The sequence below is a fragment of the Bemisia tabaci genome, chromosome 2 (genome assembly GCF_918797505.1).
Source record: "Bemisia tabaci chromosome 2, PGI_BMITA_v3".
In the NCBI taxonomy this organism is placed as follows: domain Eukaryota; kingdom Metazoa; phylum Arthropoda; class Insecta; order Hemiptera; family Aleyrodidae; genus Bemisia; species Bemisia tabaci.
Window position 1 is genome coordinate 50,678,663 of NC_092794.1, and position 17,333 is coordinate 50,695,995.

Genomic DNA, 17,333 nt, shown 5'->3' on the forward strand with positions numbered 1-17,333 from the left:
CTGGTGGCTCATACGATGTTCTTCCTTGGCATGGTGGTGAGGTTTGTGGAAACTTCGAGGAAGCTATGCCGTCGTGCTAAGGAGGAATGCCGTATGAACATTCGAGAGTTGCCACATTTCCTCCGATAAAATGTTTATTTTTGAGGAAAGTTATGAATATTTTCCCTTGGAATCAGGAACTTAAGGTGAAATTGCGTACAGAATTATCTGCAAAATGGAATGGAAAATATTAATAATGTACCAGGAAATTCGTGTTTTATTAAAGGAAATTTGGCAACGCCTGAAGGTTCATACGGCGTTCTTCCTTAGCAAGGCAATATGAGCGATCGACTGAAGAGCTATAGGAATCAGGAACTTTAGGTGAAATTGCGTACAGAATTATCTGCAAAATCGAATGGAAAATATTAATAATGTACCAGGAAATTCGTGTTTTATTAAAGGAAATTTGGCAACGCCTGAAGGTTCATACGGCGTTCTTCCTTAGCAAGGCAATATGAGCGATCGACTGAAGAGCTATAACGTATAACATGCTGTGTAAAAACGCAGCACGAGCGTTACAAATAACGCCTGATTTCCTGCGTTATTAAAAAAAAAAATTAAAAACATTCTTCCTACCAAAAGTATCCAGATTTCTTGAAAAACTTAAATTTCAAAGAAAATGTCGCTAGTATTATGAAAAATTAAAACTTGCTTTCCTTTACATGATATAAATGCATAGGTAGAGCAAAGAGCGACGCCAAAAACGGCCGTTTTTTGGCACAATTTGGGCCAGAAGGGATTTTTCTGAAACCGGGCCCAAACGATACCTTATGATACCCTAAAACTCTGGTTAAAATTTTAGCTTGAGTATACGCACGGTTTTTGAGAAATGAGGGGGCAAAGTTGCCAAATCGCCATCATTCTGGACAGCATTTCTACAGCAAAAAGACGGGAAAAATGGACGAAAAAGTTACACCTTTGATGGGTTTCGGCTGTAAATGTTCTTATTGGGCCCCCAAGCATTTAACTGTGTTCAGTTTCAAAAATTTTGATCGCACAGTGGTCCAAAGTGGGAGAGAAATCGTCGACAAATCAGGATTCTTTGTCAAATTTTTAAAAATGGAAGTAAAATTGTCGGTCTGCTGCAGTTTTCATGGCTAACAATGTTCTTATCGGCCTCAATGCATGAAATTGTGTTCAGCTTCACAAATTTACATCGCACAGTGGTCAAAATGACAGAATTAGTGGACAAATTAAGATCCTCTGTGAAACTTTTTAAAAGTGAAGTGAAACTGTTGGTCCCCAGTAGAGTTTAGATCCCGGAAAAATTATTTAAATTATTTTTTGGACTGTTTAAATCATTTTTTAATTTTTTCTCTCCATTTTTCCTTCTTTTTTTAAATTTCTGAAAGTTTGCATATTTTATTGAGATAGTGCTACAAAGTCTATTCTATAACAACGTTCTATAGACAATACGGTCTGACATGCAGTAATAATTAAGAAAATTAAATACATGAATTTTTCCGGGATCTAAACTCTACTGGGGACCAACAGTTTCACTTCATTTTTAAAAAGTTTCACAGAGGATCTTAATTTGTCCACTAATTCCGTCATTTTGACCACTGTGCGATGTAAATTTGTGAAGCTGAACACAATTTCATGCATTGAGGACCGATAAGAACATTGTTAGCCATGAAAACTGCAGCAGACCGACAATTTTATTTCCATTTTTAAAAATTTGACAAAGAATCCTGATTTGTCGACGATTTCTCCCCACTTTGGACCACTGTGCGATCAAAATTTTTGAAGCTGAACACAGTTAAATGCTTGGGGGCCCAATAAGAACATTTACAGCCGAAACCCATCAAAGGTGTAACTTTTTCGTCCATTTTTCCCGTCTTTTTGCTGTAGAAATGCTGTCCAGAATGATGGCGATTTGGCAACTTTGCCCCCTCATTTCTCAAAAACCGTGCGTATACTCAAGCTAAAATTTTAACCAGAGTTTTAGGGTATCATAAGGTATCGTTTGGGCCCGGTTTCAGAAAAATCCCTTCTGGCCCAAATTGTGCCATTCTTGGCGTCGCTCTTTACATTGAAAATGTTCGTAGTGTCTAGCCTGAGTATCTAGGGCCAATAATTCGGTGATTCCTTCGACTTACGAACGCTACGCTGATTAAGAGTTGGCTGTGGCGCCTTGATGCAACTATTCGTGTTCCACGAATGTGCGTGTTACTTTTTCGGAAATTGAAGACACTCCCGCGTCAGCGCATCAAAATCGAATAAGCTAAAAGGAGGCAGTACTAATGAGTTCAATTTGCTGATCGCTGATGCCGCGAATTCACGTTATTGCGTGTGATAAAAGGCGCGCCCGCGCGCACCCGATATAGCCCCTTCGACATCGTGGGAATACTTCAAGCGCTACACCATACGTACCGTTGTGCTAATTGCCTATACTGCGCCTACGTGAAACGAGTCGGCCATATTATGGAAACTTTCAAAGCTCGTATGATCATTTATATGAGGCCTAAATGTTTGAAGAAGGTTTAATTGCTTTCATCATATACATTTTTCAAAGAAACTTTCAATGCGATGCAATAACGGGCGTGAAACATACGAAAGAAACCAGGTCCATCCGCTAATCCGGTCCCAGGGCCCACGGTATAGAATATAATATGGGGGCCTGCGCCTGCCCCTCAAAGGAACGCTTTCCATTTTTATACTCGTTATGAATGAGAACATAACAGCAAGGAAAAGCTCAATTATTGCGAAAAAATACATGCAGCGAGAACTCTGGAACCTCGAAGTGGCCCTGATGTCCTTTGACTGAAACGGTTCAAGCAGAAACCGAGGACGATCGTTTCCTGGTGATTCCTGGCGGGAGAGCCTCCTTACGGCGCGGCGCCACAGGTTCCGCTGCTACGTTAAGGAAAAACTCACAATCAGTACTCGATCGTTGCCAAATCTCCCCGATAGAAACTTCATTATGGAAACGAAAGTTATGAATGTTTAATCTTCAGATTTTCAGGCACTGTAGATTATCGGCGAATAAAATCCTTCGAAAAATTTAAGGAAGAATATTCACGAGTTTCCCGGAGAATTCACGTCTTGTCTTATGAAATTCTACGAGGTGGGAAAGCTTACACCTCCGCGCTGGGAAAGAGCATCGCATGCGCCTTCGGACGTTGCCAAATTTCCGAGAAACCAATGAATATCTTTGGCCAAAATGATCAGGGAATTTCAATAGCATTGGAAAATTTCCACGTTTTTGTGCTTCATCTAAGAGTGTTTAAAGAGCTGATTTCGCAGCATTTTTTGTAATTTTTTCCTGATACAGGAAATATTAAGAAAGAACGATTTAAAAGTAAGAAAATTCGCCGCCTTGTAACATCATCAGGTGGCATTTCCCATTTAAACACCTACATTTTAGCAGATTAGGTATTTTTGCAATTTCTCCTCCAATAGTAGTTCAATTTATAGACAATCTCGTGTTCACTTCACTCAGTAGTTTCCACTTAAACACGAAATCGATCAAATTTCAGACACCTGCAAACCCTCCAGAAAATCTATAGTATCAGCAAATTCAAAGGAAAAAATCACTTGTTATCCTCAAAAATACACATTTAATCGAGGGAAATTCGGCAACTTCTGAGGGCTCATACTGCGTTTCTCCTTATACGCCGCGCTCCGACGGTGCGTTACAACGGCGAATCCACGTCCGAACTTACGCAACGTTTTCAGCTTGATTTAATTTCATATTTACATTTTTTTTCATCTCTCGTTTTATTTATTTATTTTTTTTTTTTTTCGAAATTGGTGCGGGCCCGATACGGCAACGATCGTGAGGACGGATCCGCGGCATGGCCATATTAAGTCGAGCGCGAGCCCGACTGCTCGGCGACGCGACGTTCTGGTTAACGTCGCTCGTCTGACGTAAAAGCGTATCTCGATTTCCGCATGAGCCCCAGGAAACATGGGTTTATATGTAAAACAGGGCTCACGTCGAGATTGAGATACGTCCTTACGTCGGAGGTGCGACGTTATCTCCAGCATCGCTCCGATAAGGAGCGGTTACTGCCCATTTTTGGTCGCGACCATTACGTCCGACTTGGTCGTTGCTGCCGCGCTATTCGCCAAATCCAGTTTTCTTCCAGGTTGTGCATTTTTGTGTCATTCGATCGGTTTGAGGTGGATCTTAAGCATTTGCGCAATGCACTATGGGCACGATAGGGATATTTCAAATTTTAATCGATCAGGTAAATTATTTGGGGTGAAAATTGAAATTTCAGGCTACAGATCAATCATTAAGGAATCCAAAGGTTTCGATTTGAGTGAATTATATTATATTTTCGTTTTCAAGTCGACATAGGGATTTAGAGAACCCAGAAACGTCCCAAGAATTTTGTACGGGTTTCAGCCTCATTTGGCTAATTACTATGTTTGTTTTTTATTGTAATGAATTAATAAAATAAACTCTACGTTGAACTTGAGGTAATGTTCTACTCCTTATCTGGTGGAACCATATCGCAAGAATAACGTAGCCTTTAAAGTGGATATTTAGCTTTTGCGCAATGCATTCTGGGTGCGATTGATATATTTCAAATTTCAACCATTTTGATGGTTTATTTGGACAGAATCGAAATTTTGGAAAATTATTTTCAGCACCAACATCCCTTAATCATTTGGATCTATGGAATGATATCTCGATTTTCCCAAAAAATCCACCCATAGTTTATGAATGAAATGTGTCGATGGAACCCATCAGAATGCATTGCGCAAAAGCTGAAGATCCACCTTAATGGAAACGTCATTCATGCCATGTTCGACAAAACGATTTTCGATGGTTCAAAAAAAAGAATTTAAACATAGCCTCAAGTTCAAATTCTACGCAGAGTTTATTGTCTTACTTCAGTAAAATTAAAAGCCAACACAATAAAATGACCTAACAAGGCTAAAAACCGTACAAAATTCCTGGGACGGGGTGGTCTTGAACCCCTAAATCGACTAGGAAACGAGCGCAACGAGTGCGCGCTTTCGGGCCCTAAAAAGCTCCATGACCTAACCTCCAAAATACCGACATGTCCGTCCTCTCTCGTGTACCGAGGTACTCTAAGGGTGGGGGTTTAGTGAGGGTGTTACGACACCGAAGGAATCCGGCGGAGGTACGGCAAGGATGTCGGAGCTACGGACCGAGGGCGGGCGTCGGGACGCGCGGCGGTGGCGTCCGTCTCGGCTTGACGCGGGGAGAAAGTGTCCGCGTTGGCGCGTGAGTCATGCGCGACTCCCCGTCCCGTAGCCGGGCGCGGATCTGCCGCGCTCGTCGCCGGGAATTCCGAAAAGCTCCCGCCGTAAGTGCCGCAACCCCGGACCTAGGATACGAGCCAATCCCAACGCTCGTCCAAGAGGCCACTCACCACCTTCCCCATGAATCACTCTCATTCCAACGAGGATTGGGGTCTCTCATCGTCGTTTCCCTCGCGAAAAAACTGGAGTACCGCCGTGCTAGGGAGGAACGCCGTATGAACTTCGAGAGTTGCCAAATTTCCCCGATTAAAACATGTAGTTCTGGCGAAATTTAAGTATATTTTTCCTTGACATTTTCAGGTATTTTAGATTAAATTGCGTAAAAAATTGTCTGAAATTTTTGGAAAATAATATTCACAATTTTCTTAGTAATTTCGGTTTTTACCAGAGTAAACTTAAAAACGAAAAATAAAAACAAAATTTCAGGAAAAGTTTCAAGCGAGAAGCCTCTTGAAATGGGGAAAAATGCATGGTAGGTACTTATTGTCTGGAAAAAAAATCAAGGTTCCGCAAAAACATTCTTTGACTTTTCCATGACCTACCCAGACCTGATCTGGCTTTTCTAGGTTTTTTCTGACTTTTCAAGAATTTGTTTCTCTACAGAATGGGCGCTTGTGCAAAGCCTGAATTTTACTCCTTACCTCACGATCTCTCTCAGAAATTCGCTCACTTTCAACGAGGAAAAGAAAAACAGTGTTCAGGCCTAATAATTTGATGAAAAGACCATTTCTATTTAATTTTGACTGGGATCCAACCAATTGAAATTCAGCCACAAGTCGCTGGACTCCAGCTACAACTCGAGTTGAGGGTGAGTAATGTTATAACACTACTTAAAAATCACAGTACAACAACTACTGCTAAAAAGTAAATTAGACCTCCCTCTCTCTAATTTCGAAACAGCTGCGTATAAAGACGACCATTTTTTGGATCCGAGACAGCACCGTGCAGTCTAGAATGCTCCAACCAGTAGAAATGGATCTCGTACAGTGTTCATTCTCTCTCTATAAAGGGTACTCTTGTTGCAATATGAGCCGATTCATTACTGAAGCGAATTGACAACGGTCAGACTGGACAATGAACCTAGCCAGGGATTCGGGGAAGGGGGGGACGAGGGGGCGGGGGACGACTGATAAGAATTCGAGCGATTCCGGATTCCGGTAACATCACAGAGATGCACTCGATCGCATCGCCATCGCAGCGCATCCCATCTCCGAGTATTGCCGGCCGTGAGCCCTGCTCCCACGGACAGTGCGCGACGCCAAGTCAAACGCGCGAGGTCCAGGAGGTCCTGTTCGCGGGGCCAGCGAGCTGATTATAAAATTGATCCATACAAAGCGACCGACAAAATGAAAACTGAGCATTGGTGGAGGCGGGTGGTTGTAATTGACAAAGGAGTTGAGTAATACCAAACAAGGGGTTGCCCAAACAAGTTTTGGATTGGGTACCACCTGGGAAGAGGCGACGGGGACGTCCCGTAAAGGGTTGGCGGCAGGGCGTTGACGAAGAGATGTTGCGGTGTCAGTTGCCCGATAACCTCTGGGAAGACAGGCATATGTGGCGTTTGGGTGTCGTAGAACGCCAAAGTGCGTTGTAAAGCGACTTTATATATATAGTTGAGTAATACACTAATAACTGATGGCAAACCACGAGGGAGCTTTCAGTTGGTCAACAAATTGCTTCGCTCCATTTTCCCTTGGTCTACTATTTCTATCACTTTGCCGATAACTGTGTCTATCGCTTATATCTATAAGTGTCTTTAGCTCTGTCTTTGACGTGGTCGATCACTTTGCCTGTTCTTTGCCTATCGCTTAGTCTATAACTTATCTATCACGTTGTCTGTAACTTTGCCCGTCGTTTTGCCTGTGACTTTGACTTCATCTTTCTATATAACTTACAATTCGTCAGTCGCTTTGTCCATCAATTGAGCAATCAGCCCGCAGATGCTATGATTTCAAAGCTACCTGTCGAGCGTGTGCGCCTGGCGTCTGGGGTGACGGATAGGTAAAAATCAATGCGTCCGGTTGTGCGAATCTGCAACGCGGTTGACTTTGCGTCGCGCGCTGTCTGTGGAGGCGAGGCTTAAAACCGCGCACCACCGCACCGCACTGAGCTCACGATATCGCTATCATCGTCCGGCTTTTCCGCCTTCTCGCATGACACATTGACACGGCTCCGACCTGGCCGCCCTCGCAGAGCTCCTTTCCTCAAACGAGTTTCCAGGTTCCTCCGATTCCGGAAAATTAGAGGGAACTCCGGATTTGACATCCACGGGAAACGGAAGTTAGCCCTTGGAAAATGGAGCAATCCTACTGGTTGAAGCGGGGGTTGCACTTGACAAAAGAGGTAAGTAATAGACTAACGGCAAAAGAGAACCTACAGTTAGTCCGTCGTGTTCTTGTCAGTCTATAAAAACCACCAATTTCAACCAATGAGATCGCTCCTTACTCTTTACTTTGTGTCTTCTTTGACTATCGCTTTGACCCTTCAGTTAGTGCGTAATTTTCTCCCTTAAAGTATAGCAACCACCTGTTGCAACCATTGGATCACCCAATTTTCCCATTGTCTATAGCTTTGCCTGAAAATTTCAATAACTAGCCGACAAGATCGACAAGAACTGCGAACACTGATTTTAACTGCCGAACAGGGGGGACTTGGGCGTTCGTCGAAAAAAAACCTAACCATGCGATAATTTCAAGTTGGCAACACTTTTTCTCTCAATTGAAATGTATGTTAAACATACGATTCTAGATGAGGCAGCCTGTCTCACCTACAATCGATATTTTCAATGGATTTAAATGGAGTGAAAGCAGCGTTGCAACGATTACACGCGTAACGCAATCGAGATAAGCGTATTTGCAATTTCACCATCGATATGAGGCCTCGGAACGACGAGACGGCGGGCACGACCCTGTATGATGAAAAATCGATTTTTAAGCATAACTGTATTTGGTAGACATGATGGGTCGGTTGAAAAATGGCTACGGACTTTGCAACAAAGCTCGTCCACCTCGCACAAGACCAAAAAAAATGAGCTCCGTTCACATCGAGCTTCGACTATGGTCAAGGAGTGGGCGCTCAGCCCGCGATGACAAGATACTAGTTGTTCAGGGCGAGAAGCGGGGTTGCCAACAATTCAAAGAAATTCACATTGTTCCGAGAGGTAATATTCGTTTCCTAATGTGTGGAGGATTCACTGAGAGAAAAAAAAATCCTCTTCATCACCATTACCAATGTATAACCATGGTACCGTGGTGGATGACACCATACACCGTATTTCTTGATGATTCATGTCTCCTCGTTAATATATGCAGTAGAAACTCGGCGTTTCAACAGATATTGGTATATTTCGCTAGTCCGTGAGCTTAAGCCATCAGAACACGGTTTTGTGACCAACGCAACTGACCCATTCAAGAATGCGACAAGAAACTTCGAAATTCGAGTCACATTTTTACCCCTCAAAATTGAGATTTTTCTGTTTCTATACGTTTCAAGACGTACTGACAATGAGCGCATTACAGGATAAGTTTGAAGTAAATTGCAAGAAATATCACGAAATTTCATATTGTAAAGTTTCATAAAATTTTGCATCGCTGGTCTAGAGTACATACATGGTATGGAGAGAGTACGGACACGTCGAAATAAGGAGTTCTCAGGGCGCAAAAGGGTTGCAAACCGTCTAACATGAAAACCACTAGAAAAATATCACTGCCAATCTTGAGATTCCAGTATCAAACCGAGATGGCCAAGAATGTTAGTAAATGAGCGATGTTTCTCAAAAACTAATACTTAAAATGCAAAAACTGAATAAAATCCGTAATTTACAAACGACGGGTCGTAAAAATTGTAATAACACATAGCTCTGAATAATTTGAAGTCATTTTGCTCCCATTTTTGGCCCTAAAAACTCCATGACCAGTTCTGAATAATTTGAATTCATTTGGCTCCCCTTTTTGGCCCTAAAAGCTCCGTGACCTAACCTTAAAATTGCCGACGTATCCGGTCTGAATGTTGACAGGGCATTGTTTCTTGGCACTAAAGTATTCCTTCACGCTCAAGTGCGCACCCGACTTTTTAGCCACCCGGTGGGAACCAGGCTCCGCGCTTGTGATCTCCCATTAAAAAACCGCCCAACTCCCAACGAAAATCCCATGAAGATGAGCGTTTGTTGCCGAGCACGGCGGAGATGAATCTAAGCCAAGGCCGGGGCTCGCCATTTAAGGGAAAAGCTGTGAGGAAAACGTCTTTTGGTCTCTTTGAGCCTCCCCCACCACGGGCCCGGCGCACCAAAGATGGACGCCGCGTTTCGTTTCGCGAAGCAATAATTGTTTTCGGAGTGAATTCGCGATTGCAGCGTCGCGGCGCTTCCGCCTCCCTTCTGGGCCAAGGCTTTTCGGGCGTCGGGACGCCGCTCTCCCCGCAATGCTGCCATGCTGGGGAAAACCGCCTTAAGTGTATTCGAATGTTGCCGAATTTCCTCACAGAAAAGATTTTTTTTATGAAGGAAGGCATGAATATTTCCATATTTTTCCTTGACATTTTCAGGCGCTTCAGATCAAAATACTAAAAAAATTCTCTGAGATATCGGACGAGGATTCCTGAAATCCATTCCTAATTGAGATGATAACGTTTTCACTATACATTTTGGTTACGAGAAATTTGAATTTCTTCCTACGGTAACATTTGGAGCGCGATTTAACAGACGTGGACTTTAGTTTTGTTGTTGAGCGGAAGGTTTCGGTCCACGCGTCAAGAAACATTAAATATCTTACAGTTTTTCGTTCCCAAATCGTCTTCTCCGTGAAATTATGAATGAAAAACATTATGCATTTTCCTTGATTTTTTCTTTCTGTCCGTCTTTTTTACAGAGTTGGGCACTTTTCAGAGCAAGCCAACCAAACACGTCCATTTCTAAAAATTACCGTACTAAAATCGACGCGATTCGGACTGATTTCCAGCGGCAGGCCAGAAACGTGAAGTACTTTGCGATATATCGATCGATCTGCCATCTAAACCTAAGAAAAAGGTCGATAAACGGGGTGTTCGTAACGACCACCATAACGATCGATCCTCTAACATAGCTTCAAATGGAGAAATATCGAAAATCGATGGTTCACGCCTCGCCACTACCGGGAGAACGACGACGGGACGGTGAGGAAATCCGCGATAAAATTTTACTACCTTCCGTCGAGTAGCCACGGATCCTAATTGGACGTATTGAGATCAAAAGGAACTATATTCATTGTGACATGGGCTCTATCATGCATGCACTCTCATTGATTTCGGGGCCCAAGTCACGATGGAGATATGTCCTTTTGGTAAATACGTCCAATTGGAGCATTTTGAGCCGAGAGCTCCCTCTTATGCTGCTGTGCTAAGGGAAAACGCCACATGGATATCCGAACGTTGCCAAATTTCCTCGGAAGCGCGTATTTTCGGGGGAAAGTCGTTCATTCATGTTTGGAACTTGTCAGACGATTCTTTGTGTAAGTTCATCAAGCGTATTAAAAAACCAAGGGTTTCCAGCCTAACTTGAAAATATAACTCCTCTGACATTTCCAAGTTTTCCGAAGCAAATCGAAATTTTTCCCCGACTTTTTCCAAGGAATGTCTTTAAACTGGCCGCTAAATAGAATTTATTTCTGTTAATCGGAACTAAGCGCCAAATTGAGTTGAGAATCCCGGATAGCGCGTTCTGTCACGCGGAACTAAGCACCATGGAAAAGCATTGCGAGTATAGGACGGAACGAGCATCGCATTCCGCAACACCCGCCAATCCAAGCCCTCCGCTCTTTCCTCCCACTATGGCGCTTAGTTCCGTTTCATAGAAATACGTCCAAATTAGAGGCACCGTGCTGTTTTTTACAATTTCAGCACTGATTTCTGTTTCTGTCAAAGACTTTAAACAATTCCACGCCCATTGCTGAAAGAGTAAGAAAAGCAATAGTGCCTTCATCTTTCAGCATATGCAGTACGCAGAGTTACTGGGCGCGAATGGTTGTATTCAGACATTAGTATTAAGAAGCCAGAGCGAGCGCCTTCATTTTTGACACATACAACACGGACATATTTTGAGCAGGAATAGTTGCATCCCGCAGGAGTCATCAGTTTACAACTTCGGGATATTAACATCCGTACGGAATGAAAAAATTTGGCCATAGATGTCTCATTTTGTTTTTTCAATTATAAAAATAAACATCTAGAAACGGTTCCTGAATGGTCTCAGGATTTTTCAAGGACTTTTCAAGAACTCGGTACACTGAGGCAATTCCAGATTCTCCGGACCAAATTCCAAATGTTCCCGACCATGGAGAACTCTCCGACCATAAGTAGAAATGTTCATAACTTCTCTACAAAATGACGTTTTATCGAAAAAAAATTGATAACATTCTTTCTCAGTCGTACAAGTCTGGCCGATCCGTGCTCTCTTGGACTATGCAGAAACTGACGAAACTGCCGTGCAAGGTTGCCACATATTGCAAACAAACCTGGATATTTTACAGTAAGTTAAATGGAGGAAATATCCCGAATTCTGGCAACGATGCACCCGCGCATCATTGGTCCGCGATGAAAATCCAAGAAACGACTCCGTGTTTACAAATAAAGTGCATTTTCGCCGGATTCGAGCGAGACGCCACGACATTCCACGGCGCGCCGTGGAAAAGCGATTTCCCAAAGCGATGAATTCAGCTGTTCGCGAAGATGTGCTGCCAGAGTAGCAAAAGCACATCAAGTGTAAAATTCCACGCGAAATTTCTTTTGAATCTTTCGACGTACGAGGTACAAGCTGAAAAATTACGAACTGTGAGTGGAAATGTAGCTAGGCAGCCCAAAACTAGAAAATGTCGATATTGTTTCCAGATTTCTGAACATGACATCATATGGAACAAATTTTCTTTGATTGATGGTTTTACTTCAAACTTTTGTTCTTAAATGGATCAATTACACCTAGAGGCACATTTCAGCTGTTCCTTTCTACACATACAATCTATTTTGTAAGCTATGAAATAAAATTGAAAGCGTATGAGCGAGAAGAAAGACATTACAACTGTGAAATCATCTGACCGTAAAACACTCTCCTTTAGCACGAAGTATTAATTTTGTACGTTGGAACCGTCAAACATGGTAAGGGTGACAAGTTTTCTTGATTTTCAAAGTTCCTTGTGATTTCTCATACTTACAAATCTTTTTCACGGAAAATCACGATAGGAGTCGCTAGAAAATTAAAAAAAGCAGTTTATATGCTTGCAGAAAAAAGTTTTCAAATTCCCCAACTTTTCCATGGTTTCTCGATTCTTCAGTATCCTATCACACTGATAGATACAAATCGAATAACGTAGGGTTGACAAAACTTGCCTTACAAATGTTTCAAACCAATGAAAGTGGGGGGGGGGGGGGGGGGGGGGGTTGAAGGCAGGTGCATTCTGTTTTCAAACGAGCGGTCCGTTAATCGCAGCGACCGCGGATGCCCCCTCCCCCGGATGACGTCACGCGAAAGCCCTCGCCGAGAACCTAGCCCAAAGTCGACGGAAGATCCGTAGGTTGACGAACCGGTGAGGAATGGAACTCGCCCAATGGGAGCAGCACGCGGCCAGAAGAGGGGGTAAAGGGGGGGGAGCCGGTGCGAGTTACGACGCAGCGTGGCGGCAGATGTGGGGGCCCGGGGTTGGTGGGGGTGATGGGAAGGGGGAGTTCACTTTCGTTGGTAGCGCCAACGACCTTGACAGAGAAAAAAGATAAGAGGCAAAGCGGTGCGAGTTGGGGGCCGGATCGCGACCCGACTCCAGCACCCCCTCCCCCCTATTCGGAAGTGCCGGGGGGGCTCGACTCTAAGACTCCACTCGGCATTTTCGAGTTATCTACCATCAATTCAAAAGTAGCCGTAAGTCAATCTGTGAAGAAAATGCAGGCACGGCAATACTGAAAATTTAACCCCCTTCCCCAAAAAATTGCATTGTATTAGATCTGGGGGTAAACTAAAATAATGCCTAGCCTACGAAGCTGTCAACGGCACTCTGGGTTAATTTTTGCCTGACGACTTCACCTTCCCCAGTACTGCTGTGCTAAAAAAGAACGCCGCATAAGCCATTGACGTCGCCTGCTTTCGTCAGAGAATTTAATGGGAAAATTGAGATTATTAATCTGATAATTTTTCGGACGATTTTTTTTCGGAATTTCGTCTAAAAATATCAAAAAAATTTCAAGAAAACCTAAATGAATTTCCTCGGAAATAGATGTTCTATCCGATGCTATCTGAAAACTCTCGAATGTTCATACAGCGTTTTTCCCTCAGCTTGGCAGAGTAGCTGTGATGGCTGTTGAAAACTATAAGTAATCGTCAAATTCAACTCGGAGAAAAGATATAAAAACAAAAAGTGTACGAATTAGAAATCAACTTTTTTTGGTTTTTTCTTTCTTAAAATGCCACCTCTTGTTTGTACGGGAATTTCATTCCTTTCTCTTGAAATTTCGATGGAGTCTTGGAAAAAGGCCCATGCCTGCGTCGGGAACCATATATTTCTAGTGGGTACAGTGAAAAAGCTGACCAGGGGTAAATGGAAAATATAATTTTTGGTTTTCAACTTAAAATGCTTTCTACTACTCTGAAAAGTGTATCGTCAAAATTTTAAGCCATAGATTGTACCACTGGTGATGATTTTTTAAATAAGGCATTTCTATAGCTGGAAACAGCGCCGAAAAACTTTAGCTGCAGTTTTATAAAATTTTCTATAAACAATTTGCCAACTTGGAAATACTCTTTAAAGAATTAATCCTTGGAATTTTGTGGTATCTATCACCCGAAATGATACAGGATAACCCCCTAAACTGCGGTATATTTATATCAATTGAATATGTTCCAACCTCAAGGGCCCTTCCACTCCATCACAAATGTCAACAAAAATTTTACCAGGTTTTCTAGGGTGCCTCTCTCATCATTTACACATAAGAATTCTTGCTTTTTCATCACCTCTTCCTCACTTCACAAAAAAATTCCTCTGTGAAAAGGTTTTATAAAATCCTTGCTTTTTGATTACCTTCTACTCACTTTTTCTGTACATTATCATTCATATGAATTTGAACTTAGAAAAAGACAGATTTTGGTAAAAGATCAGGCACTTTGGACGTGAGATGAAGAATGTTGGAGTGCAAGAGGAATTCACTGAAATACGCGGAATCTGACTGAGATTTGATGGGATCGTGATACAATAAATTGAGAAGAACCGCATATTTCCGAGGCTACCTTTTTAAGTTCATCACGTAAATCTCATACCTTTGCGTCTAACATACTATCGTATAAGACTTTCAGATTGAGCATTTTTTCCATGCAATATGAACAATACGAATTTTACATCTTGTATGTTGCATATATTGCATTATAAGTACTTAGCGTTTCTTAAGGAGTGCAAAAAGTTCCATAATGCCAATCGTTCATTGCTCTGAGAAAAAAATTATGTCCATTTTGTTAGAAAGGTCCTAGCAGGCTGATTATTGAAATTTATAGAAAAAAGCTATGGACATATAGGGCAAAGGGAAAATGGAGTGATCCTATTGGTGGAAGTAGGTAGTTGCAATGAACAAAGGTGGAAAGTGATGGACTAGCCTGGGCAACCCAAGATAGACCCAATGGTTAGCACGATCAATTTCTCCCTTAATCTGTAACCACCACCTATTTCTACCAGCAGGATACCATTATTTGCCTTTTGTATTTTGTATTAACTTCAATAATAAGCCTGCAGAGAGGGTTTCTTAATTCAGGCAGTTTAACAGAGGGAAATAATTTGACAATAGGGAACGGGCCCATATCAAGATAGAGCCGAGAGGAGGAGATTTGAAATCTAGCGCTTGAATGAAACTTATTAGAACTGGAGTCTAACGCCTATTTCCACATTTAAAATAATTCTCAACTTTGGGTTTTTGACAGGAGAAACAGAAACATCAACCAACAATACCTATGTAAAAGAAATACATGCTTTGACTTCTGAATCCTCACTCGAAAGAGCTCTGGCATGAAAAGCTCAGGGGCTTTCATATCTACTAAAGTGCCTCACAACAAGGACAAAACAGATTCATAGAATTTCTGAGCAGCTCGGATCAACTGGTATCCTGCTCTGTGAAATTTGTACCGTCCATCACAACCCTGCGATCAAACACCCTTTTCACTGTGAGCAAGCAAAAACTGGAGAGAGAGAAGAAAGGGCAAACGTCACAACAACCTAACGGCAAAAAAAACATCAATTGGCCTGTTAATGACCCTACAAATTGATGTTCGGCCATGTCTTTCGCTGACATGACATTTCTCTCATCTTTCCTGTCCTCAGTTCTGATGACAAATGATTCTATTTACAGTAACCAAACTTAGCTTTGGCAAAAAACTTGAATTTTAACAAAAAAAGTAACTCAAATTCCTAACTCTAACAGAGAAAGAAAACAACTTACAGCATTACAACAAAATAGAGAAAAGAGTAATCATGGTGGAGCATGGTTTTGAGGAGGATTGGTCATTCAGGGTACAATAAGTTTGGCGAATCAAGTGCAAATTATTAAAAAGAGGTCTTGAAGCTTTTTCCACATCAAATATTAACCAATATTTCATCCTAATATTTAAGGGTACGATAGAAGACATACTATGCATGTTATAGCATCTGATATCTCTGGTTGAATTGAACAATGAGACTTTCTGTTGCACTCTGATAAGAGTCCACACCAATTCTGTTTACACACTTCTTGCGTGCGACAGAGGATCATCTGCCTCCGCTTAAGCATTTAGAGTAACATCAGGAATCAAAATGATGCATCTTTTGACCCACTCTAAAAGTGCGAAAACTTATTTCACATCGACTACAGTCAACTAAACTGACTGAACTCCGCGTAAGAGCCAGCTCTTCGTGTGTACTAATGTCAGGTCAAATTCAGTGTATATCTACATTTTCCAGTGATGCCTTCTGAATACAGGTATTTGCCTGTGGCACAGTGGTGATAAGGAGCTAATCAGAGATTGGCCTTCAGTCTGAACATACTATGTGCGGACATAAATTATGAGGAATAATATCTCGGCTGCGGCATTAGTAATGGATATATCAAGAAAAGATCGCACTGACTTGATTTTGCAGAAAAAATTTAGCTGAATTGGTTGTTTACTTTTCGTAAAAAAGTACCGACTCCAACTTGTTGATGCATTATGCATGAGCTGTCATTTCTTGATCCTCTACCAAACCATGCTCCGACATCAGACAAAGGGAGAAATAGCATAGGTTAGGTTACCAGTACCGAAGAGTCAGTAAACAGTCTTAGTATCATACTTACATAAATCAATCCTGAGTAATATCTATCTTTGATGTTGTGCAGGACTGAAGCTTCGTTCAAGCACGTTAGATCGGCCATATCCTCAACTTTGTCGAACTTTGGGGGGTTCATTTTCTGGATATCATCCTTATTTACAACAATCCGTTTGCCGGTTTCCGTGATTTCCACTTCAACTTCATCACCTCTTTCGCTTTTTAGGGCCGCCGCAACGAACCCTTGCGATTCGTGAGGGACCCAAACCAACCGCTTTTGGGTCCATTCTGCTTGAGTTGCGGGATCGTTGAAAGAATTCCTATCTACGGATAAATACTTCAACTCGGGGTCCGAGGGATCCAAGTCGGCCATGGTTGCTAATTTGTTAAAACACTACAAACGATATAAAAATATAAAAACACACCACATGCACGCACTACCGACAGTATTAGACGGCTCACTTTGAAATAAATTAATTAATTTTTAATGACTAACACATCGTATCACTGAACTAGGCGCGGATGAACATCTGACTAACTTCAGAAATGTCTGTTCACCCGTCAAGCGGCTCCAGTCTCCAGCCAACGCCCGGTCTCCTTTTCGTCACGTGACCTTGCCACGTTCCCCGCTAGACCGCGCCACCTTCCCGCGGGAACGCTACAATTCAAATTTCAAAAGTAAACAACTTTGTGCGTGCGCGTCAACTTACGTCTCTCCTATTCGCTCTAAAAGATTGAAGTGTTTGCTAACACGAATGGGAGAAAAAATCAGTGGTAAAG

At 42.1% G+C, this 17,333-nt stretch overlaps 1 protein-coding gene across 4 annotated transcripts in view; it reads right to left on the reverse strand.

Annotated features, from left to right (window-relative positions):
* Positions 1–17,120, reverse strand: part of zip (myosin heavy chain 10) — an 86,507-nt gene extending 69,387 nt beyond the window's left edge. For 2 of the 4 annotated variants that reach the window (XM_072297506.1, XM_019052395.2), the window contains exon 1: positions 16,582–17,120. In XM_072297506.1, the coding sequence (XP_072153607.1) occupies positions 16,582–16,926 (345 nt within the window). In that variant the 5' untranslated portion in view covers positions 16,927–17,120. The remainder of the gene's footprint in view (positions 1–16,581) is intronic. The other 2 variants (XM_019052397.2, XM_019052396.2) reach the window with 1 other exon arrangement.
* Between the last annotated feature and the right edge of the window lie 213 nt (positions 17,121–17,333).